Source organism: Tubulanus polymorphus, chromosome 4, assembly GCF_964204645.1.
Source record: "Tubulanus polymorphus chromosome 4, tnTubPoly1.2, whole genome shotgun sequence".
Lineage (NCBI taxonomy): Eukaryota > Metazoa > Nemertea > Palaeonemertea > Tubulaniformes > Tubulanidae > Tubulanus > Tubulanus polymorphus.
The window spans coordinates 22656573-22681019 of NC_134028.1; the positions used below are offsets into that span (position 1 = coordinate 22656573).

Genomic DNA, 24447 nt, shown 5'->3' on the forward strand with positions numbered 1-24447 from the left:
ACAGTGCAGATGAATAGACGATGTTTCCAGTATTCTGACAGACAAAGCGCCGAACTATTGAAACCACGCATTTGTAAGACGCGGTTCTTTACCAAAGAAGACTTTCTAGGGTAACGTGTCGTCACTTCCAATCGAGTCGTCACATCGCGAGATAGCTATAGAAATCTGAGTATCGACATTTAGCATAAGACGACTTGATATTTTTGTCCTTCTCTTTGAAGTATGAAATGACTGCCTGAAAGCGATATTCAGGTGAAATGTGATAAGATAAAGAATATACGTAAACATTTCTGAAACAAAAAGCGTGCGCGATAAATTAAATGACCTACATTCCGTCGCAGTATAGTTGAATATGTAAAACCGTTAGTTCGCTTTTTATTCAATCGTTCACGGAACAATAACGAATATCAAAAAGGCTGACTGAAAGCATGGTCATACGCCGTTTATAGTTCGCGTAATGGATGAAGAAAATGATACTGAAATTGGGTTCATCGATGGCGCTGACAAATTCAAATCTGAAAATCAACTGACATTTGACGATATATTCAAGACGGTTGGTGAATCAGGACCATTCCAGTGGCTCGTATTTCTAGGATTTTGCGTGTTAGAAGCTGCCGGGTCGTCGATTCTAGTGTTTTTCATCTTAGATGGGGCAAATCCGGGTTGGAACTGCCCGGGAAATGTGGGCAATTTGTCCTCGCCCGACGTGGCCAATTTAACTGTTAATCAAACTGTCCAACCGTTGCTTTTGAAGGGAGTTTGTTATCAGGGAAAACCGTGCATAAACTTTACTTTCAATGAAGATTACACGTCCACAATTACAGAGGTACGTATTTCATTTAAATCACTTCCACCTTTACATTCTCCACTTATACGCAAAGTGGATCTGTAAATTAGCTTTTGGTTGTCTTTTTATCATACAGTGGACGCTGATTTGTGATCGCGCCTTCATATCAAAATCAATTACTAGTATCTTTTTCGTTGGGGTTCTTATCGGTGCCGCGCTCGCCGGACAGCTGAGTGATTTATTCGGCCGTAAGACGGCGCTGCTGGTCGTCTGGGCAGTTGCTATGATTGGTCAGATTTGCAGCGGCTTTTCACCCAATTGGCCGGTTTATACAGCAATCCGAGTCATCACAGGGCTTGCATCAGGTAATTTGATAAAATGCGCATAATTAAGGTCGATTCCATTGAAACGCCGAATTTACATATGATTTGCATGTACTATTGATCTACAGGAGGCTTAGTTACTGTTACAACGGTACTGATGTCTGAATACCTTGGGCCTAAGTGGAGAACCATAGCTATTTGTAGATACGGTTGGTCAATTGGGCCACTGTTTCTATCGGTAGTCGGCTATTTCATACGAGATTGGCGGAAACTGTCCCTGGCAATTGGTCTGTGGACTTCGCCATTTTATCCCATAGCAATCATGTAGGTTATTCAATATTACACACAAGTATTTCATTTGAAGTCAATTGGGATGTCTTATACTATTTTGATATTTAGATTTCTCCCGGAAAGCGCTCGCTGGTTGATGCAGAAACAGAGGTTTGAAGAAGCGGAAAAATGGATCAAAAGAATGGCGAAGTTGAACAAAAAACCATGTCCAGATTTGAGTGTTTTAGAACGTATCGCCGAGTACGAGGACGAACAAAGACAACATCGACAAAAATACACATATCTCGATTTATTCTATAGTAAAACACTTGCCGTTCAAAGTATCTGTGTAATGTTTGGCTGGTAAGTGCGTGCAGGACATATATATATACATGATTATAGATTCCAAAATTAGTGGAGGATGGTGACATTATACATACACGTATCATATTACATTGGTAGAAAAACTTCCATCATATCACCTATTTCTTTTTCCTCAGGTTTTCAGCATCACTGATTGCGTACGGTATAGCATCTCAGATGAGTTCATTTACTGGTGTTATCTATTACAATTTACTTATTATGTTCGTCGGCACATTGTCGACGAGGTGGATCGCGATGTTCGTCATCAAATGGTACCAAATGTTTTAGAACTTGAATAATCAAATTTAAGCGGCAATACACTGTATAAGTGAAATGAGTTGATTAAGATTTTCACCACTTTTTTTACCGCATATGATATGAATCATCATAATAGGTTGGGACGACGGAAATCCTTCCCTTTCTACATGGGGACTAACTTCATATGTATGGCTGCTGTACTCATTCTCGACATTCTTGGCGTAGACGAATCGCGGCTTTCTCAAACAATCATCGCTTTGATAGCATCGATAACCAATCCAGGAGCTTGGGCCGTTGTTGTGTTGTACTCTGCTGAACTCTACCCAACGCTCATGAGGTTGGCATATCGCTTTAACATGTCGACTCGAAAGGATATGAGTACTCGTTTAACCATCAATGTTCTTTTTACAGGAATATATCGTCTGGAGCCGGCAACATGGCTTCGAGAATTGGAAGTATAATTGGCCCACAGATCGCTTTACTTGTAAGCCGAGGATTCACAATCTGAATTAATGCCTGGAACAAAATACGAGCTTTAATAAATCGAAAATATGATACTAAATCATTTTTTCAGGGGATCTATCAAGTATCGGTACCTTACGCTGTATACGGTATCATTGCGCTTGTCAGTTGCATCGTGCTGTACGTAGTTTTACCAGAGACGAAAGGCCGCCCTCTACCGGAGGATTTCCCTCCTAGAAAACGTCGAAATAAACCTAAAAAGGAAACGTTCGAACTCCCATCTTCCTAGAATCACTTGAAAGCAAATAATCAAAATTGTTATATTCAACTCGGACGAAAATAAAAAACATATAATCATGAAAATGATTTGACTCTTGTTCTATTCACAAATCCTGTTAATGAATCCCCCATTTTAGACAAACTACATTTTAAGTATTTTAGTATATTGTCTTGAGTATTTTACAGATTTTAAGAACTGATTGGCCTTTGTAAATTATAGATAGGTTTAATCTTCTAGCCAGCCTGTGATGACTGAAAATCGAATAGCAAAATTGTAAAAAGGCAATCCTTATCAATACAATACTAATGACGGGGTCAAACCTAAACGTATTTAAGTCAATGGATACGTATCAAAAGTCTGATATGAAGATATATAGACATTACGTTCAACTGATAAGATAAAGTAAATAAATATTCGTACTGAAATAAGTCAGTAGTGCAAGAAAAGCGATGCGCTCAAAATGGAAGACGAAAATGATAGAAAAGCCGTGCTCATCGATGAACAGGAGAAGAATCAGTCTGCAAAGCGACCCACATTCGATGATATATTCAAAACTGTCGGCGAATCGGGGCCATTTCAGTGGCTAATCTTTCTTGGATTTGCTGTACTAGAATCAGTCGGAGCGACTATTCTCGTATTCTTTATTTTGGAAGCCGGTGATCCTGGCTGGTACTGCCCGAACATTGCCGCCAACGCAACTGGCGTCGCGTACAACTTGACAACAGACCACAACGCTACTACTGCTCAACCACCGCCGACGCTTGTGAAGGGGGTATGCTATCTTGGAAAACCATGCGCAAACTTTACATTCGACGGACAGTATACATCTACAGTCACTGAGGTATTATTTACTATTCTTGGATTTATATTCTTATTTTTATCAATTTGCTACTGGTTAAGATTCGTTGAGAGGTTAATCATTGTTTCAGTGGACGTTTCAGTCTCAAGTCTCTTCCACCGTCACACTCTCCAAATGCAAAGTGAATCTATCAAGTTAACTTTTGGTTGTTTTTTTTCTTATCATACAGTGGACACTGATTTGTGATCGCGCCTTCATATCAAAATCAATCACTAGCATATTCTTCGTTGGCGTTCTTATTGGTGCTGTACTCGGCGGGCAGCTGAGTGATTTATTCGGCCGTAAGATGACACTACTGGTCGTCTGGGCGGTGGCAATGATTGGGCAAACTTGCAGCGGATTTATACCCAATTGGCCGGGATATGCGGCAGTCCGATTCGTGACTGGAACCGCGGCAGGTGATTTTCAGAAATTTTCGGCAATCAAAGTTATTTGCATTAAGATATACAGTATTTGACAACAGGTTATGTTTATCCATATTTTCCTCACACCTAGGAGGTATAGTTGCTGTGACCACGGTATTGATGTCTGAGTACCTAGGTCCAAAATGGAGAACGGTGATCGCTTACAGATTAGGTTGGTCAATTGGGCCACTGTTTCTATCGGTAGCCGGCTATTTTATTCGAGATTGGCGGAAACTGTCCCTGGCAATTGGTCTTTGGACGTTACCGTTTTATCCCATAGCAATCGTGTATGTAATTATATATGTTTGAATCAATAAAAGAAAGATGTAAATTCCCGGTATTTAAAGTTCTAAAATTGTGCGACTTGACATTTAGATATCTCCCAGAAAGCGCTCGTTGGTTGATGCAGAAACAGAGATTTAAAGAAGCCGAACGGTGGATCGAAAGAATGGCAAAGTTGAACAAAAAACCATGTCCAGATTTGAGTGTTTTAGAACGTATCGCCGAGTACGAGGACGAACAAAGACAACATCGACAAAAATATACATATCTTGATTTATTCTATAGTAAAAAACTAGCTTTGCAAAGTCTTTCTGTAATGTTCGGCTGGTAAGTGTTGACTTACCTTCTAGTGTTTGCTAACCTTACTCTTATCATGAATGCACATTAATAAAAAGTCTTATCCTTTTTCTAGCTTTATATCGAAACTATATATTTTTGATACATATAATTCAAACAAGTATGCCCTATCATTATTCAGGTTTTCATGTTCGGTCATATCGTACGGTATAGCATCTCAAATGAGCTCCTTTACTGGAGTTATCTACTACAACATGATCATCATAAATGTCGGCACATTGTCAACGAGATGGATAGCGATATATGTCATCAAATGGTAAATATTCTCAAATCAAATCCTACAAGAAAAAAACGTTTCGATACTTAATCCATTTTACCTTGAAAAATAATCCTGACGCCCGAAAAAAACGATCTTTCGAAAAATCTCGCCACCTATCAGTGTTTGGGAATTTCAACGACTGTAAGACAGCTCTAAAGAATGCCATAGTGCAGTTTAGAGCAACCAACTTCGACCAGTTCGCCATCTAGCGGAAGATTAGTTCAGTAGGTCAGACACCTGTGAGGTGACTTCGCCCATACCTAAAGTTTTTCGTAGTCACTCCCCACGTTACATTGCCATGGAGTGAGTTGATAAAAGTGGTGTAACATATCATTTAGGTTAGGACGTCGGAGAGGCTACCCGTTGTACATGGGATTGATTTGTTTGTGTATGGCTGCTGTACTTATTCTCGATATTCTCGGCGTGGACGAGACGCGACTTTCTCAAACGGCCATTTCCCTAGCAGCATCAATAATCAGTACTGGAGCCTGGGCTGTCGCCCTGCTTTACTCGACTGAACTCTATCCAACACTAATGAGGTACGTGAATATACTTCGCTTTGACCATATGTTGAAACGCTACTGAGTCCGTGTTTAAAGGTGATATAAAATACCTCAGTTAGAAAGAAAAGTATTTCCTTGAACTAATGGTTTATTATCGACCATTTGACGATATCCTTCAGGATTACATTTCGCTCAAGGAAACATCTCGGACTCGTTTCTCTTCTCAATTGCGATTTTACATTGTCATTTCATATCATTATTCTTGTGCCCATAATTGTATACATCTTATAGACTTTCTCGAACCAAAAGAGACAATAATCTGACGAACCATACTTATTTCAGAAATGTTTCCACTGGTGCCGGCAATATGGCTGCACGGATTGGCAATATAGTAGCCCCACAAATCGCCCTATTAGTAAGATATGTCCTGAAATGCTTAGCTTCATGCAAACCATATGATTTAGCAAATAACCCACAGTATATATGTAGAAAAGTTTCTAACAGTTTTGGGGTTACTTCCAAACCCCATCCGCAGAGAAATGATACATCATCATTTTAGTTTCCTTGATGATGGGGTTTAGAAGTAACCCCGAAACTGTTAGAAAATATAGTTTTCTACGTCCTACTGTGGGTTCTTATTTGTTAACTCTATACTGAGATTAATACCAGTTCGCTATAACCAAATGGATTTATCATTTGATATACGGTTCATTCTTTTTCAGGAAAGCTACCACGTGGCCGGGCCGTACGCGTTATATGGCGCACTCGCACTTGTAAGCGTTATCGTGTTGTACGTAGTTTTACCGGAGACGAAAGGACGCCCCCTGCCGGAGGACTTCCCTCCTAGAAGACGTCGAAACAACTGGCGTCAAGCCGAAACGATAGAACTTCCGTCTTCATAGAGATATCGTATATGAATTTCTTTGGAAAAAAATTGTGTGTTTCGTATAAGATGAAGCACAATGTTGAGAAAATGACATGGATTTCATCGGCCTTTTAATCTATTGTAACTATCATAACTATTATTCTTATTATTCCCTATCATTACACACGAATGTATATTCAATAACGAATTCAATAACCAGTTGATGGAACTATTCCGTGTTGTGGCGATATATAGAGAATCCCATACTAATAAAATGGAAATAAAGTCCGAAAAGTTCCTGTATACCTAGTATTCCTGAAGATGATTACTAGGATTCCTGAAGATGACTTTAAGGATATAGTCGAAACATCGGATAAATAAATTCATAGCTGAAATAAAAACTTTTCGGACTTTATCTTCCGTTTCATTAGTGTGGTATACTCTATAAGATGTATACTCAATATCTCACGGCTAGATTTCGAAATTGAAACGAAAACTAGTTTCGTTAAGAAGAGTTGCGGAGGAGCCGTGAAAAACTTGTGTCCTATCAGTTAGATACTTCAGAGTTTATACGTTATTACAAGGGGTCTTTTGAAACCAACCGTGTCTCCAAGCTATAGGGCGTTACGCTGAGCCAGGAGATCTGTCTGCAATGTAATGAAATAATGAAGATAATGGGGCCACATGGAGAGAGGGTCAGTCAATCCTTTCTTTCTTGATCTGTTCATTTCTTTCTTTCTGACTGTCGCGTTCGTTCAGGTGATATTACGAATGAATAAAATGGAATTGTCGATAATAGTCAGGATTGTGGGAGGCCAAAATCTCAAATCCCTGACTACCATGTTGCGAGGTTTAAGTTCAAATTTCATTATGTAGTTTAGTTGCAACAAACATGTGAAATTAACATGAAATCATCACGTATCATACAAGGGCTTTCATTCAGAAGAATTTAAAATGGAATTAACAAGAATGTTGTAAGGGTACTGGGACGACTCCGATAAAAGCGAGGAATCCACTTCTTTTTTTACTCATCAAAATAGCTACACAAGGGTTAAAAAATGGAATTCATCGCCTAATCCATCGCAGTATTCACTTATCAACCCCCTCCCCCTGCCACTGAGTGTTACGGACGCGAAATACCCAATTCCTTTTCGGATCTAAGCTCTAGGGTCGAACTACACCCACAAAACTAACGACGACACCAGACGTATAATATTACAACAAACGCACATTTATTATAGTACTTGTATATATATATAGTTTACTGACTTTGCCAAAAAGTTCATTACCGATTAATCTTGATCATTTCCACAATTCGACGATAATGAGGTTCATTGTGTGACCGCCCCCTCTGCTTGACCCTCATTCTTCTTTCAACCCAGCTTGGTATTTTGTTGTGTTCAAGGCGTTTACTAAAAACATGTATTATAAAACGATTTCATGCTCAAACATGCTCAAATTGTATATACTTTGAAAACGGTAACAGGTAAAAATCCCCACGGTAAATAGCCCCCCCCCCGGGTAAACATCCCCCCAAAATTGATTTCACAGCAATATTCAACAAAATACTTCAATATTCTTATGTTGAAAAACTTATGGTAGTTTTCAAAATTTTCTGATTTTCCGTGATGTTTTTCACAATATTCACCTTGGATAATCGATGACTTTGATCAAGCTACGTGCATAAAGATGACATTATTCTGTGACTTTTAGCTAGTAACATGCATAAAAATTATATTATCGTATTTCTTAAAATTTCTATGAAGAAATCTAGTTTAAAAGTAATGGCAAAATATCTGTGTACCTATCTATGTACTACGTATTATTGTAAAAAGTATTATCTGTTTGCATTTAGGTTTTTTACTTAAATTTGATAGAAAACTGAAATTGGGGGGATTTTTACCGGGGGATTTTTACCGTGTGGGATTTTTACCGGGGGGATTTTCCCGGGGGGAGAGGGATTTTTAACTACATTCTTTGAAAACAGTGATGTTTTCTCAGGTCTCAACAATCGATTCAATCATCGTTGTACCACTTGAATCGTCGGTCAATTATACGCACACAATTGGTCCATCGTGGTTCGATAATTTTCTCATCATTTCATACTCGAACTTCTGAGGAATAAACAGCGGTCTCCCACTAGACTGACGCATGTGCTTAGTTTCTAGGTGATTCGGTTTTGTAAGGTCAGTATCTTCAAGGCGATTTCAATTTCAATCCCTCATAACAAAGGGTGACTCCATGCTGCCAATTTTAGATAGATAGAATGATGAATGATTTTTCTTTCATACTGGTTAGGGTACATTGACCGTACGTCCGAGCTTAATGTTGATCGAATTTGCAGTTTCAAGATGAGCTTCCTGAATTCTAATTGGCCAGAGAACAGATTAGCAGATGCTTAGCAGATTATTGAGGAGTCAGCGTTGCCTTCTTCGCGTATGGTCTTATGAAATGATAGAAACGTATGTCCACTATAGACATAAATCCTCGGTAGAGAGTTGAGGTAGTTAAATAAGCATAAAAGCGTTTAAACACGATGAATCCCATTTTCAAATGACTAGATAAGTTTATTGATTAGATATTACGTCAGTTGATTTTATTGATATGTTATCCATTTGTAGTCACTAATTAATTGTTTTATACCTGATGAGGGAAATGTTCCCTTATTTACTCATTTGAAAATGAGATTCACCTTGTTTACGCTGTTATGGTTATTCCACTATAGACAATCTGGGGCGTAGCAACCGATGCGACATATGCGATATGCCTCATTCAAAAATATCAATAATGTTAATGAGGGCACGTGTTTATTCAGACTGTTTTCGTCGTTATGACTAGTGGTCAGTAAAGTCTGAACTCTATGTTGACCTTCAGCAGAGCTTACATAATTAAGCCAGACTCGGTCGGTGCGTGTTTATATAAAGTAAGTTCAGATTTCATAATTAAGTGTCATTAAATCCAATCAGATATTATATACATCAACTATATACAAAGTTAATAGATTAAAAACGAGATTCATTGCTCAATATAGACAAAAGACACAGCGTTTGGGCTCTCACTAATCAGCGTCAAATCGTGTTTTCAATTCATGTGCTCCAACTCAGAGTTAAGCTATTCTACTTCCAGACTCATTCATTACTACCCTGAGTCGAATCAGTAAACGGTGCTATGAATTTATTCGTCGTCGACGTTCGTAACGCCCATGGCCAGGTACATGACTACAGTCGTTAGAGAAACAACCGGTATTTACAGAAAGAATAACCCTGATTAGAGAATGCGGCGTGAGCAGGGTAGCCTAATTACAAACCAGACCGATTGATAATAATTAACGTTAACTTACGAAGTAAATGATTACAGAATAATGATAGTCATATATGATATACTGGCGAGATGTATAAATACATAAGGGCAGTAAGTGGTAATATTAATTACATAATAGAGACCAAAAGCTAGAATAAATCTAAGTCCTGATTTGAAATAGCTTCATATAAATGATGTATGTATAGGTCACGTTCTGTAGTGCGACATAAATCCGTGATGTATATTAAGTCCGAGATTATTAGCAGCGTCGCGTTGAGTGAGTTTCGTTCCGTATATTAATTCTTGCAAATATTCATTGGAAGTATTTATTTTATGTAGCCTCGGAACATGTTGTTTTTTTAGTGGTGTGGTTTGGGAGATTTACATTTTTTGCCGATTCGTTATAACGAGTGTATAACCGTTCAAGCGGTGACGTAATGTTTAGTCCGGTTTGCTTGCAAATGATTACTACAAGGTCCGGTTTAGTTCTGGGCCGGTATCGTGTACGCTGACACGTACAAATTATTGGAGTCGCATGTGTAGGGTCCAGCGACATTAATTATTCATCTACAAGGATTATTATGTATGACTTGGCTATGACGAGGGTCGTTGAAGTACTGATGCGCAGGCAGTTGACATCTCGATTTGTTGCAGGGGCGAGTATATTTGTTGTCCAGGCCGTCGCATTCCATTTTCTTTCCCGAACACTAGTTTCGAGTATGATGACAATGATGATAAGTCATAATACCTTAATATCCCCTTAAGGATGCGCTCATTGGCCTCACGATAAAATCAAAGAAACCATACATATATTCCTATTTTCGTTGAAATAACCTTCTCTAGCACGATATCTTAGATGTCCATCTATGCTACGCTATAAAGCCTAACCATGTACTACTCAAAAAGCTCGCCATAGATGACCTCACTTCCACTAACAACTAGATTTCAAAGCATCAATACAACGTGTCTATATCAAGCCTCGGGCTCCAAAGTCTTAGTTACCATGTTTTCCAATGGTTTATAGATACCGGTCATGTGTTGTCTCATGGATATTTAAACTGTTCATGACTGTATTCAAGCCAATGGTAGAGAATTAATTTAGCTGATAGCTATCAGAGATATCAAATTATGGCGTACAATTAGAATTACGAGAATACGTTGATAACAATTCGTGTACTTGAAAGATGAAAGATTGAGCACCAAAACAAGAAATTCTAGTCATTCTAACTCAGCAAAACGAAATTTTGAAAGTTTGCGACCCTGTCGCCTTTGCAACTTGTTTTTGAATGATGTATATTTTGCCCAACATACAGTATACGTAATCAAAATATGGACTTGGCATCGCTACGAGAATGGAAGTAACATTTATATGAGTAGTATTGAAATCCTCGTAAAAATTCAAACCATGAACTAGAAATAGATAAGAATAAATTTGATATCAGCGTTAGATATTCATTAATCAAAAGATAATAAACAATATGGATGCATGTATGCATGATATGATGTTTGTATCAGTGCGTCAACTGGTTTTTATTTATGCAGTTAAGCCGAGTATATATCATATACACAAATGGACTGCATAAAAACCAGATGACACTATGAATTAATTTTTTCAGGACGTACATGGGCCCCATTTGCCTTAAAAATCGCGTTACATGAACTCATCATTTTGTCTAACTCTAACAATTTCTAGAAATCTGCTTAATTCTTATTATTTGTATGAGATCGTGTGTGATCTCGTGGTCTTGAGAAATGTTTAGAACAGTTTAATCAGGTTTGCACTATTAAGTTGACAGTGCTATCGTTACCGATCTTTCGGTTTAAAACACAATGGTTGCTTATCGCGCTGCAGAATCTAATGCATTGGCATTGAGGACCGGGCATTACTGCTAACAAATCAACAATCGATTCTAACCGATTTGGTCAGTCAGGGAACTTTTCAACACTGTCGAAATCGTATGACGAATACAATAGTCCGTACAATCCACATGACCTTGCCTAATCCGGTGTGTTCTAACAGGTTGTATTTGAATGATCATGCATTAATCGCGCCGATCACACACAGGAAACACGCAGTGCGAACTTATCTCCGTAAGTCAGTCTATCAAGTCTACCTACGCTAGTTTTTTTTAATGGTCATCAATTTCTTTTTAGGCGCCTTAAGGTAACGTAGTACGCAAGGAACAAAGTTTAATGTTCTCGATTTCTACTAGAAGGCCGTATGGTAATTATATAAGCATTCGAAGATATGGAAATACATGGAGTATTGTTCTCGGTTTGAGGGCGAACCCGAAACCTGAATTATCAGATTTGTAAAGTGACTTTCATAAGAGTAACAAACGGTCAGACGGTTATAAGTACTAATATACGATTCGATAAGTATAAGAAGTAAAACTAGTGATTACCACCCGATAAGTTCCGATAAGATCCGATAAGATTAAGACAGTGCTTTAAATAATTTCACACAATGGTTTACGAAAAAGTCTCTGGTGGAGACCAGGAAGAGCCGCCTATAGAAATGAAAGCAGTGGATGGCGAAGGCAGTACAGATGAAAATGATAAGCCTCCAACTTTTGATGACATATTTAAGATTATCGGCGAAGTGGGGCTCTTCCAGGCGTTCATGTATATCATGTACGTACTCATAGAAGGAAATGGTGCGAACATAATCATGTATTTCGTATTGGACGTAGCTGATCCTGGTTGGACCTGTCCTGACTCCGGTGGTAAGAATGTATCGTCATTTGATGCAGTTGAGGAGGGAACATGCGACGCCTCCGGGCTTCCGTGTACAAACTTCACTTTTAGCCCGGAGTATACCAGTACCATTACGGAAGTAAGTAGAATAAAGTTGCATCGGTTCATAATGTAGAGGCTCCAATTTTTTCTCAGCTTATTGATTCTTTTACATTTTCTAGTGGAATTTGATTTGTAATCGCAAGTTCATAGCATCGACAATGACGAGCGTATTTTTCGTTGGTAATCTGATCGGGGCGATCATTTTCAGTCAAATAAGTGACCTGTTCGGTCGGAAAAAAGCACTATTGACGTCCTGGGCAGCTTCGATGGTTCTACAATTCGCATCGTCGTGGGCCCCGACGTGGGTTGCCTATATGGTTCTTAGGTTTTTTACGGGTATAAGTGCCGGTATGTGTCTCTGATATACACTTCATAAGTAGTTACATGCATGTATGTGTTCCAAATTAAACTAATGCATCTTTCTAATTTACAGGTGGATTGATTGCAGTAACAACCGTTGTGATTAGTGAATTTCTTGGCCCAAAATGGCGCTCACTGGCTACTAATCGTATCGGGTGGCATTTTGGTCCAGGGATAATGATTATGTCCGCGTATTTACTGAGAGAGTGGCGCTATGTTAGCATAGTATTAAGTGTTTGGACATTGCCAGCTTTCTTTATCGCTATATTGTACGTATTATCACGTGGGCCCTTTTCACACTGGTGTCAACTATTTCGCTTTTCACTGTCCTTGAATTCCTTTGTAGTTTTCTACCGGAGAGCGCTCGATGGCTCATTCAAAAGAAACGTTACGATGAAGCGGAATTCTGGGTGAAGAGAATGGCGATGATGAACAGACGAACGGTTCCGAATCTGAATATTTTCATACGTAAAATGGGAGACAACGAAAAGCGACCCTCGTCACAAAGATATACGTATCTCGATTTATTCAGATCTAGAAGTATGGCGGTTATGAGTTTGTGTGTAATGTATGCGTGGTAAGTTTTGATGTTGAAAAAGATTCACTCATTGATCACGTGATGAAAACTAAGTAATTGTTTCTTAATTCTGGAAACTGTTTCAGGTTTTGTTCGTCGTTTATATCGTATGGTATAGCCGGACAGATGAGTACATTGACTGGAAATCTCTATTTGAATCTTGGAATCAGCATGTGCGCTACTGTCGTTATCCGATGGTTCATCTGTATCTATGTGCCAAACTGGTAAGTTTTTCAAGCTGCGTCTTCGTTAATATGAGGGATATTCATAACGGTTTTATCATACCTAGTCTGCTCATTACTTAGGATCGGACGGCGAAAAGCGTACCCCTTATTCATGGGAATCACCGCTATCTGCATGCTGACTGTACTCATCCTTGACATACTGAAAGTAGCAGAGAATAGATTACCGCAAACTATCGTTACAATGGTATCTTCAGTAGTGATGTCGGGAGCGTGGGGTGCATCGCTGCTGTTTGCTACTGAGCTCTACCCAACCATGATGAGGTAATCTATAGATTCTAATGTTCTAAAGACTTTTGAATAAGGAAGACTGGATGTCAAAAACATTTTCTTTTTCAGGAATATATCAACTGGAGCAGGTAATGTGGCCGCCAGAATAGCAGGAATCATCGCCCCTCAGGCCGCTTTATTGGTGAGTTTTTACCGTAGAAAATAAACTATTGTAATTTTTTAATGGTCGTGATGATTTGGCATTTTCTTAACGTATTCGGTGATATGTGTATTAAAATTCCTTTTTTTCATTTTCAGGACATGTATCATATATCTGCCCCGTACGCTGTGTACGGGTTTTTCGCTATCACCAGTTCGATAGCCGTGTACGTGCTGATACCGGAAACGTACGGGCGGCCATTACCAGAACATTTAGACGATGTTATTACAACTTCAAGGGTTAAGGTCAAGGCCATAAACTCGTCAGATTTACAACCGTTGCCAAAATTGTTGAATCACAATAGTTCATCCATAAAGGATGAAACCACTGCCGCTGAAAAGGTGTAGACTAACTTAGGATTTGTCATCGCATTCACAAAACAACAGACAAATTTGTTTAACTTAAGTCACTTGGTATAGTAGCTGCAACAGGACCAATCATGTTCGATTAGAATATGTTCAAGAGCAGTCGATGGATTAGTTAGGTCCGTATATCAACCCAATTCTCAGCGAGACAACCTGATGGTCTCCACTTATGCTAGAAACCGTGTTTCGCATGCTGAATTGTGTACTTAGAAAAAAAAGAAATGTATTCGTCTTGCAGCGAAACATTCGACTTGGTGCATGTAACTTATTGAACGATTGGGGAAGTGCACTATTATTACAGAAACAGACACTTGTTTGACTAAAACGTGATATCTGTCAACCTAGATTCGTGCATCGCGCAACATCATCTTCCTGTCACAAGTCGAGCGTTAATATCATTAAATTTATACTCGCCAAGCACGTAATTAGAATTCAGCTACACGTTTATTAGGAAGTTCCCTCATTTCCATTGTATTTGTTCAATGAAATGACGTAATTGTGGAATAATGATATACATTGTGTATGTAATGAAACGCTTGTGTTACTGGTTTATAGAAATAGATGGCATATACGTATAAAATACTTTCAGTACTTGTTGTTGCTATTTCCTTTTTGCGGGTCGTGTTGATTACTCATTATTTGCCGCCAGTTTCATGAAAGATCCGATTCATTGTACCTGATAGTGCAATCTGAATCAGTCGACCCTTTCCATTCATACTTCAATCATTATACCCATTCTTGAGCCAACGAACTATTAGCCCAAATAGAGTAATTAGACGATTTTGTCTGTATAGCGCTTCACTGAAATACAGTTCATCCGTCATATTCAGTATCAGATACCAAAATAAAACGACTGTTGTTAACCAGCTATGGTTTACGAAAATAACTACGAGGAAGAACGTAGGTTACCTACAGAAATGGAAACAGTGGACGAAGAGGGCAAAGCTATTGAAAATGATATACAGCCAACGTTCGATGACATATTTAAGATTATCGGTGAAGTGGGGCTATTCCAGGCGTTCATGTACATCATGTACGTACTTATCGAAGGAAATGGTGCGAATATCATCTTGTTTTTCGTGTTAGACATAGCTAATCCGGGTTGGTTCTGTCAAGATTCCGGTGGTATGAACGGCTCATCTGGTTTAGTGGAAGGAACATGCGACGCCTCTGGGCCTCCGTGTACAAACTTCACTTTCAGCCCGGAGTATACCAGTACCATTACTGAGGTAAGTAATATTCAATTCATGCATACATGTTGAGAGTTAAGCTTTCGTTTGCTTATCAAAGCGCTTCGAACTAATGCACTCCTCGTCTTTTTTCTCAGTGGAATTTCATTTGTAATCGAAAGTTCATAGCTTCGATAATTACGAGCGTATTTTTCGTCGGTAATCTGATCGGAGCGACCGTTTTCAGTCAAATCAGCGACTTATTCGGTCGGAAAATAGCACTATTGACGTCATGGGCGGCTTCGATGGTTCTACAATTCGCATCCTCCTGGGCTCCGACGTGGGTTGCGTATATGGCTCTAAGATTTTTTACAGGGATAGGTGCTGGTATGTATCTCCTTTAAACCCCGTTAAGTACTGCGCGTGTTTATTTGTTCTAGTGTAAACTAAGGCATCTGTTTGATTTGCAGGTGGATCACTCGCAGTATCAACCGTTGTATTAAGTGAATTTCTTGGACCGAAATGGCGCTCATTGGCTACAAATCGTATCGGGTGGCATTTGGGTCCAGTGATCATGATTGTGTCCGCGTATCTGTTGAGGGAGTGGCGCTATGTTAGCATAGTACTAAGTGTTTGGACATTACCAGCTTTCTTTGTCGCTATATTGTACGCATTATCACGTGCGCCCTTTCAAAACTGTCAACTATTTCGATTTTCACTGTCCTTCAATTAAATTGTAGTTTTCTACCGGAGAGCGCTCGATGGCTCATTCAAAAGAAACGTTACGATGAAGCGGAATTCTGGGTGAAGAGAATGGCGATGATGAACAGACGAACGGTTCCGAATCTGAAGATTCTCATACGTAAAATGGGAGACAACGAAAAGCGACCCTCGTCACAAAGATATACGTATCTCGATTTATTCAGATCTAGAAGTATGGCGGTTATGAGTTTGTGTGTAATGTATGCCTGGTTAGTTTCATTTTTCAACGAGATTCACTTATTGATGACGTGAATGAAATTTTTCGACGCGTTTTCGAAAATCTTAAAACTTGTTTCAGGTTTTGTTCGTCGTTCATATCGTACGGTATATCCGGGAGAATGAGTACATTGACTGGAAACCTCTACCTTAATCTGGGATTCGGTATGTGCGCTACTGTGCTCGTGCAATGGGTCATTTGTGTCTTTGTGCCAAATTGGTAAGTTCTCCAATGTAAGACTGGGTACGGGCACCAACTATTATCTGCATTCGAATTATTTCTTAGGATTGGACGGCGAAAAGCGTACCCCTTATTCATGGGAATCACCGCTATCTGCATGGTGACAGTACTCATCCTTGACATACTGAAAGTAGCAGAGAATAGATTACCGCAAACTATAGTGATCATGATATCATTAATGGTTATGTCTGGAGCATGGGGTGCGTCACTTTTGTTTTCGGCGGAGCTCTACCCGACCATGATGAGGTACTTAAGAAACTGATGAAATTAAAGACTTAACAAAATACAAGGTATAAAAAACGGTTTCTTTTTTCAGGAATATATCAACTGGAGCAGGTAATGTGGCAGCTAGAATTGGAGGAATCATCGCTCCTCAGGTCGCTTTATTAGTGAGTCTTTACCGTTGATAGAATTCTATGTTGTAACTTTCAATGGTCACGATGACTTGCATGTTTTGAACGTACTTTACGATCCGCGTATCAATATTTCTTTTTGCATTTCCAGGACGTGTATCATATATCTGCCCCGTACGCCGTGTACGGGTTTTTCGCTATCACCAGTTCAATAGCCGTGTACGTGCTGATACCGGAAACGTACGGTCGGCCATTACCAGAACATTTAGACGATGTCATTACAAGTCAGAACACTAAGGTCAAGGTCATAGAATCATCAGATTCACATCCGTTGCCAGAATTGATGAACCACAACGGTTCATCCACAAAGGACGAAACCATTGCCGCTGAAAAGGTGTAGATTAAACATGCTTGTATAGCGCGTATACAATTAAGACAGAAAAATTTTTGATTAACTTGAGTCACTTGGATTAGTAGCCGTATCAAAACCAATCATGATCGATTAGAATGTGTCCTTGCGGTATCCGCTAATGCTAGAAACTGTAGTTCTCGTGTTGATTTGAGTGTATTTGCCTTCCACCAAAACATTCGTGGTGCGTTTAACTTATTGGACAATTGGGGAATTGCGCTATGATAACCGAAACGCCCTTTGGACTGAAGTGTGATATCTGTCAACCTAGTGTCTTGCTACCTTACATCTTCCTATCCCAAGTTGAGCGTTACAATCGGTTACAATCGCCATTTTACTCTTCAAATTCTGGTAGTTTGAATTCAACAGTCACGTTTATTATGAAGTTACCTAATTTCCACTCTATTTTCAATGTAAATGTAGAAGATGAAATTCATGATAAAACATTTTTTATACTGGTATATACAAAGTATTGGCATATATTAGATATCCAGCGTTGTTATATTTTCATTTTCGCGGTTGTTATGTTTTCATTTTTGCGAGCGATTTAATGAATAACTAATTGACTCCAGTTTCATCAACGGCCCCGATCCATTAACTGATTGTGCGACCTGCGTTAATGCACTCCGTCTATTCTTCATTATTTTTACCCAATCATGTACCGACGATTAGTCCATATAAACTAATTGCATGTTAATGCATTGGAATACACGACATCATTCAATGCATCCTAGGCACCAAGAACGCACGTCATCGACAAAAATGGTTTACGGAAATGTCTCAGATGAAGACGTTAAGTTACCTACAGAAAATGATGCAGTAATCGATGAATGCAATGCCGACGAAAATGAGAAACCACCGCCTTTCGATGACGTATTTGATATAGTCGGTGAAGTGGGGCTATTCCAGGTATTCATGTACGTCATGTACGTACTTATGGAAGGAAATGGGGCGAATGTTTTTATGTTTTTTGTATTGGAAATAGCTAATCCAGGTTGGTTCTGTCCTGATTCCGATGGTATAAATGGTTCGTCGGCTGATTTCGTACAAGGAACATGCGACGCCTCTGGGCTCGCGTGTGCAAACGTCACTTTTAGGCAGGAATACACCAGTGCCATTACTGAAGTGAGTAAAATATTTCATAGATGTATGTTGAACGTTCAGCTGTCGTTTGCTTGTCTAAGTACGTTGAACAAATCTACTGGTCACTTTTCCTTCTAGTGGAATTTGATTTGCAATCAGAATTTCATAGCATTGGCAATGGTGGGCATCTGTCTCGTTGGTGTTCTGATCGGTACGGCGATTTTTAGTCAAATAAGCGACTTATTTGGTCGGAAAAAACCACTATTGATATCGTGGGCAGCTTCGATGGTTCTACAATTTGCATCATCCTGGGCTCCGAGTTGGGTTGTGTATATGATTCTCAGATTTCTTACGGGTATAAGTGCTGGTATGTATCGCCTTTACAATCGATGAACGCGCGTTTATTTGTTCTAGTGTTCACTGATGTATCTTTCTGGTTTGCAGGTGGATTACTCGCAGTTTCAACAGTTATGATAACTGAATTCCTTGGCCCGAAATGGCGCTCACTGGCTACTAATCGTATTGGGTGGCATATTGGCCCAGCGATCATGATTATATCTGCGTATTTACTTAGAGAGTGGCGCTATGTTAGCATAGTAATAAGTGTTTGGACCCTGCCTGCTTTTTTGGTCGCTATATTGTACGTATAATTACGTGGACCCTTTTCAAACTGGTGTCTACGATTTTGATTTTCACTGTCTTCGAATTCCTTTGTAGTTTTCTACCGGAGAGCGCTCGATGGCTCATTCAAAAGAAACGTTACGATGAAGCGGAATTCTGGGTGAAAAAAATGGCAATGATGAACAGACGAACGGTTCCGAATCTGAATATTCTCATACAAAAAATAGGAGAGAGCGAAAAGAGACCTCCGTCGAAGAGATATACGTATCTCGATTTATTCAGATCTAGAAGTATGGCGGTTATGAGTTTGTGTGTAATGTATGCCTGGTAAGCTGAAAACTTTGACGAAAAATATATAACACTGAATATATCTGATATGAGGAAGATTCCATACGACGTTTTGATTTGTATTTCTAATGTTATGCAACATCTTAGTACATACGTATAGCCGAAATGGCATGAATTTCACTATGTGATAACTTGTTCGTTACATCGATCTCGGAATTATCTAGGTTTTGTTCGTCGTTTATATCGTATGGTTTAGCCGGGAGAATGGGTGCATTCGTTGGAAATCTCTACCTGAATCTGGGAATCAGTATGTGCGCATCCATGTTCGTCCAGTGGATTATTTGTGTCTATGCGCTAAACTGGTAAGTTCTCCTAGTGTACGACTGGGTACGGGCAACTTCTATTATCCGCGTTCATATTATCTTTTAGGATCGGACGGCGAAAAGCGTACCCCTTATTCATGGGAATCACCGCTATCTGCATGCTGACTGTACTCATCCTTGACATAGTGAAGGTATCAGAGAATAGATTACCGCAAAATATAGTGATATTGATATCATTAGTGTTTATGACCGGAACGTGGGGTGCATCGCTGTTGTTTTCGGCGGAGCTCTACCCGACCATGATGAGGTAATCTATAGATGTTGATGATTTCCTCGTTTCGGGTGTGAATAGATTTCTCGGAAAACTGTGTGCTAACTTCTTCAGGAATGTGTCAACCGGAGCAGGTAATGTGGCAGCCAGAATTGCAGGAATCATGGCCCCTCAGGTCGCTTTATTGGTGAGTTTCTGCGGCAGAAATAAATACATTTGTGCCATGTCAATATGGTCGTGATGACTTGCATGTTTTTGGCCGTATCTAATGATTCCTGTATTGAGATTCCTTTTGTGCATTTCAGGACATGTTTCATATATCCGTCTCGTACGCTGTCTACGGGTTTTTCGCTATCACCAGTTCAATAGCCGTGTACATGCTGATACCAGAAACGTACGGTCGACCATTACCGGAACATGTAGACGATGTTATTACTTCAAGGGTCAAGGTCAAGGCTGTGAATTCTTCAGATTTGCTTCCGTTGCCAGAATTGATGAATCCCAACAGTTCACCCATACATGACGAAACCGCCGTCGAGAGGTTATAGAATTAGAGGGAAATGAAGTTAACTCGGATTTGACCCACTTGAGATAGCATTGCTTCGACACAGGGAATTTTCTCAGGGGAATAAATAGTAAATAAATGAGAGATCAGTTTTTTCTTGTTTAATTATGATCTGGTTTCTCGCCGTTTCCACATCGAAATGTCTGAACTTTTTAACTCAGTTAAATGTCGTGAAACGAAGTAAATGATTGCTACCTGGAATCGTGACTTACGCGTGAAAACTTTACAGGTCGTATTTTCATTAGGTTTTCATTGATTGATGGCATGAATGCTGTGTCGTTGTCTGACAGCCGTTTTCTCTTCGCGAATACGTCTCAGTAATGATTATGTGCCGATGGTTAGAAATCACTAATCTATTGAAGCAACAGGTGGCATAAACTGTGTAAGTATTATGGATTGATGAATAAGGGGTTTAATCACCAGGGCAACGCATTTAAATATACGAATCGTTTATACGTGTTTAGCACAGAAAAGTTCATACAGTCGAATCTCGCTGAATCAACGTAAACCTCAGTATTACGATGGATTTGAGAATTCCCGGTTTTTCTTGTAGCATTTTCCTATGAAAATGTGTGCTTTAGAACGATCACGTTAATACGTAACTCCCAGTAATACGATGTAAAATTGTATACTGATAAATGCTGTATCTTTTAGGTAATTATGGAATTACTAACAATGGTTCAGGAACATGTATGTGATAAAGTTACAAATCAGGAAGATATTTCCAAAGAAAATGAGGAGGTGGACGATGGAGGAAATGCTGACGAAAATGAAAAGCCACCAACTTTTGATGACATATTTAAGATTATCGGTGAAGTGGGGCGATTCCAGGTATTCATGTACATCATGTACGTGGTTATGGAAGGAAATGGTGCGAATATCATCATGTTTTTCGTGTTAGACATAGCTAATCCGGGTTGGTTCTGCCAAGATTCGGATGGTACGAATGGCTCATCTAGTTTAGTGGAAGGAACATGCGACGCCTCTGGGCTTCCGTGTACAAACTTCACTTTCAGCCCGGAGTATACGAGTACCATTACTGAGGTCAGTAGAAAACAGTTTCATCGGTTATTTGTAGAGACTCCAATGTTTCTTCAGCTTATTTACATGTCTTAGATAAACCTGGTTGATTCTATATATTTTCTAGTGGAATTTGATTTGTGATCGCAGGTTAATAGCATCGACAATGACGAGCGTATTTTTCGTTGGTAATCTGATCGGGGCGATCATTTTCAGTCAAATTAGCGACTTATTCGGGCGGAAAATAGCATTATTGACGTCCTGGGCGGCTTCGATGATTCTACAATTTGCATCCTCCTGGGTTCCGACGTGGGTTGCCTATATGGTTCTCCGATTTTTTACGGGTTTAAGTACTGGTATGTATGTTCATTCAGATGTTTCAGTCATATTTTACCTTTCTTAAGCGCAATTTCAATTTTTCCAATTTACAGGTGGATTAATCGCAGTGTCAACAGTTGTATTGAGCGAATGTTTGGGCCCGCAATGGCGCTCACTGGCTACAAATCGTATCGGGTGGCATCTCGGTCCAGGGATTATGGTTATGTTCGCATATCTTCTAAGAGAGTGGCGCTATGTTAGCATAGTATTAAGTGTTTGGACATTACCAGCTTTCTTCGTCGCTATATTGTACGTTTTATCACTCAGGCCCTTTTCAAACTGTGTCTACTATTTTGATTTTCACTGTCCTTGAATTCAATTGTAGTTTTCTACCGGAGAGCGCTCGATGGCTCATTCAAAAGAAACGTTACGATGAAGCGGAAAACTGTGTGAAAAGAATGGCGATGATGAACAGACGAACGGTTCCAAATCTGAATATTCTCATACGTAAAATGGGAGACAGCGAAAGGAGACCCTCGTCACAGAAATATACGTACCTAGATTTATTCAGATCTAGAAGTATGGCGGTTATGAGTTTGTGTGTAATGTATGCTTGGTAAGTTATGCTTCCATAATCTTGTATTATGTTTATCATACTTCTCGATAAGTCAGCATTTAGCCTTCACTCATTGGTGATACGAACGAATTAGGTTTTGTTCCTCGTTTTGATATCGTTTGTCTGCCGAATGCATTTTATCAGAATTTCTTTTTACCTGACAGAATTACAAAATCTATTTCAGGTTCGGCCCGTCGATTATATCGTACAGTATAGGGAGTCAGATGACTACATTGACCGGAAATATCTACCTGAATCTTGGAATAATGTTCATTGTTCCGGTATTCGCCCGATGGTTCATCTCTATCTACGTCAACAACTGGTAAAATCCGTCATTACTTTACATGGAGTGTAAAGAATTCCTAATTCTTAATGCTAATAATCCTCCTGAACCTGACAGCATCGAGACTGCTACGTCACGAAACCCTGCCTGATTACCCCGAGTGCGCACCTCTAATAACGCCATCATTAGCCAATCAGAAATCCCGTTTTATTTTGGCCTGGGTTTTCCAATTTAAAGTTTATCCATGAAATTTGCCTCAACAGGCAATCTAATTGGTGCTGCAAGTTTCCTAGCGGCAAACGCGCGTATGTACCCGGGCACACGGGCAGGGATGATTATTCAAATAATAGCTTACTGCGAGCAATGTTGAGCAGTGAGGTCGAATGGCGTAGGCTTCCCAATCGGTAGGTTGCGTGTTTGAACCCCGGCTGTTCGGTAGTGTCCTTAGGCAAGGCATTAATTCACATTTGCTACTGGACAGACGTAGTACCTTGTATCACTGAAGTGCAGATCAGGAACTACAATCTCCCCAGGGAGAGTAAGAAGACAGTCTATGTCAGTGAAAGTCCGGGGTAATGATAATATTCGAGGAGCGCCTATGAACATTGTTTATCAGTGGAATCAAGCATCATCATCAATGTTTCATAGGATTGGACGACGAAAAACCTATCCTTTATTCATGGGAATCACCGGGTTGTTTATGGTGACAGTGCTCATCCTGGACGTATCCAAAGTTGCCGAGAGCAGAGTACCTCAAACAGCGCTTGCAATCGTATCAGCAATATCGATAACTGGGGCGTGGGCTGCAGCTCTATTGTTTTCTACTGAGTTATATCCAACCTTGATGAGGTAATCTCTACTATTGATTCATAATGAGTAAATTGAAAATCAATTCACAGAATTTATGTCCATGAACTTTATCTTACAGGAATATATCGACTGGGGCAGGCAATGTATCTACTAGAATCGCAGGAATCATTGCCCCTCAAGTAGCCTTATTGGTAAGTTTTTTTTTTTCAAATACAACGAAGGTCGTCTTGTAAGAAGACAAATGACTCGTAGTGTGACGATGGCCCCTAGAGAGAGTCCGAAAAGTTGTATTTTTTGCTTTTGATTTTTTTTAATGAAATTAGTTTTTAGTTTTTAGATTAGAGTTTTCTACAGAGGCTTTGAAACTATACTTTCCGGGACGCTACACTTTTTAAATTAAAACAGGGTCCACCATTATTCATCATCTCTGGCGTTGTAACCTAAGCGTTTCATTTTCAGGACATGTATCATATATCTGCCCCGTACGCCGTGTACGGGTTTTTCGCTATCACCAGTTCAATAGCCGTGTACGTGCTGATACCGGAAACGTACGGGCGGCCATTGCCGGAACATTTAGACGATGTTATTACAAGTCGACTAAAGGTCAAGGTCGTTGAGTCATCAGATTTGGATCCTCTACCAGAATTGATGGATCACAACAATTCTTTCGCAGAGGAAGAAACTATAACAACTAAGAGAGTATGGAAAGCATAATGAACATATAAACTTATGAATCAGTTTCTTGAAAAAAAAA

General features: G+C 39.5%; 6 protein-coding genes across 12 annotated transcripts; all 6 read left to right on the top strand.

The window, feature by feature from the left end:
• Positions 1–359: 359 nt before the first annotated feature.
• LOC141904084 (solute carrier family 22 member 15-like) lies at positions 360–2817 on the top strand. 2 transcript variants are annotated; one of them, XM_074792541.1, is made up of 8 exons: positions 360–826; positions 924–1152; positions 1239–1434; positions 1510–1743; positions 1881–2015; positions 2138–2338; positions 2413–2485; positions 2576–2817. In XM_074792541.1, exons 1-8 carry the CDS (start codon positions 458–460, stop codon positions 2750–2752), a joined length of 1614 nt encoding a protein of 537 aa, XP_074648642.1. In that variant the 5' UTR covers positions 360–457; the 3' UTR covers positions 2753–2817. The 2 variants fall into 2 exon arrangements, with proteins under 2 accessions (XP_074648642.1, XP_074648643.1); XM_074792542.1 differs by having other exon boundaries at positions 1881–1901.
• A 186-nt stretch (positions 2818–3003) lies between these two features.
• LOC141904045 (solute carrier family 22 member 15-like) lies at positions 3004–7026 on the top strand. Of its 2 annotated transcripts, none has more exons than XM_074792495.1 (8): positions 3004–3584; positions 3772–4000; positions 4098–4293; positions 4382–4615; positions 4767–4901; positions 5243–5443; positions 5750–5822; positions 6130–7026. In XM_074792495.1, the coding sequence occupies exons 1-8, from the start codon at positions 3204–3206 to the stop codon at positions 6307–6309; spliced, it is 1629 nt and encodes a 542-aa protein (XP_074648596.1). In that variant the 5' UTR covers positions 3004–3203; the 3' UTR covers positions 6310–7026. The 2 variants fall into 2 exon arrangements, with proteins under 2 accessions (XP_074648596.1, XP_074648597.1); XM_074792496.1 differs by having other exon boundaries at positions 4101–4293.
• A 2805-nt stretch (positions 7027–9831) lies between these two features.
• On the top strand, positions 9832–14927 carry LOC141903538 (solute carrier family 22 member 15-like). Of its 5 annotated transcripts, XM_074791674.1 has the most exons (10): positions 9835–9849; positions 9936–10228; positions 11727–12408; positions 12491–12719; positions 12805–13000; positions 13078–13308; positions 13395–13532; positions 13614–13814; positions 13890–13962; positions 14079–14927. In XM_074791674.1, exons 3-10 carry the CDS (start codon positions 12040–12042, stop codon positions 14325–14327), a joined length of 1686 nt encoding a protein of 561 aa, XP_074647775.1. In that variant the 5' UTR covers positions 9835–9849; positions 9936–10228; positions 11727–12039; the 3' UTR covers positions 14328–14927. The 5 variants fall into 5 exon arrangements, with proteins under 5 accessions (XP_074647776.1, XP_074647775.1, XP_074647777.1 ...); XM_074791675.1 differs by lacking the exon at positions 9936–10228 and having other exon boundaries at positions 9832–9849; XM_074791676.1 differs by lacking the exons at positions 9835–9849; positions 9936–10228 and adding an exon at positions 11274–11663.
• A 288-nt stretch (positions 14928–15215) lies between these two features.
• Positions 15216–17862, top strand: LOC141904198 (solute carrier family 22 member 15-like). Its single transcript, XM_074792749.1, has 8 exons — positions 15216–15574; positions 15673–15901; positions 15985–16180; positions 16255–16485; positions 16575–16712; positions 16779–16979; positions 17050–17122; positions 17238–17862. The coding sequence occupies exons 1-8, from the start codon at positions 15263–15265 to the stop codon at positions 17484–17486; spliced, it is 1629 nt and encodes a 542-aa protein (XP_074648850.1). The 5' UTR covers positions 15216–15262; the 3' UTR covers positions 17487–17862.
• A 395-nt stretch (positions 17863–18257) lies between these two features.
• LOC141904458 (organic cation transporter protein-like) lies at positions 18258–20812 on the top strand. The gene is made up of 7 exons (XM_074793047.1): positions 18258–18678; positions 19023–19218; positions 19296–19526; positions 19712–19849; positions 19917–20117; positions 20196–20268; positions 20387–20812. Exons 1-7 carry the CDS (start codon positions 18258–18260, stop codon positions 20627–20629), a joined length of 1503 nt encoding a protein of 500 aa, XP_074649148.1. The 3' UTR covers positions 20630–20812.
• A 1630-nt stretch (positions 20813–22442) lies between these two features.
• On the top strand, positions 22443–24407 carry LOC141904459 (solute carrier family 22 member 15-like). Its single transcript, XM_074793048.1, has 5 exons — positions 22443–22600; positions 22785–22922; positions 23532–23732; positions 23812–23884; positions 24153–24407. The coding sequence occupies exons 1-5, from the start codon at positions 22443–22445 to the stop codon at positions 24405–24407; spliced, it is 825 nt and encodes a 274-aa protein (XP_074649149.1).
• The last annotated feature ends 40 nt before the right edge of the window (positions 24408–24447 follow it).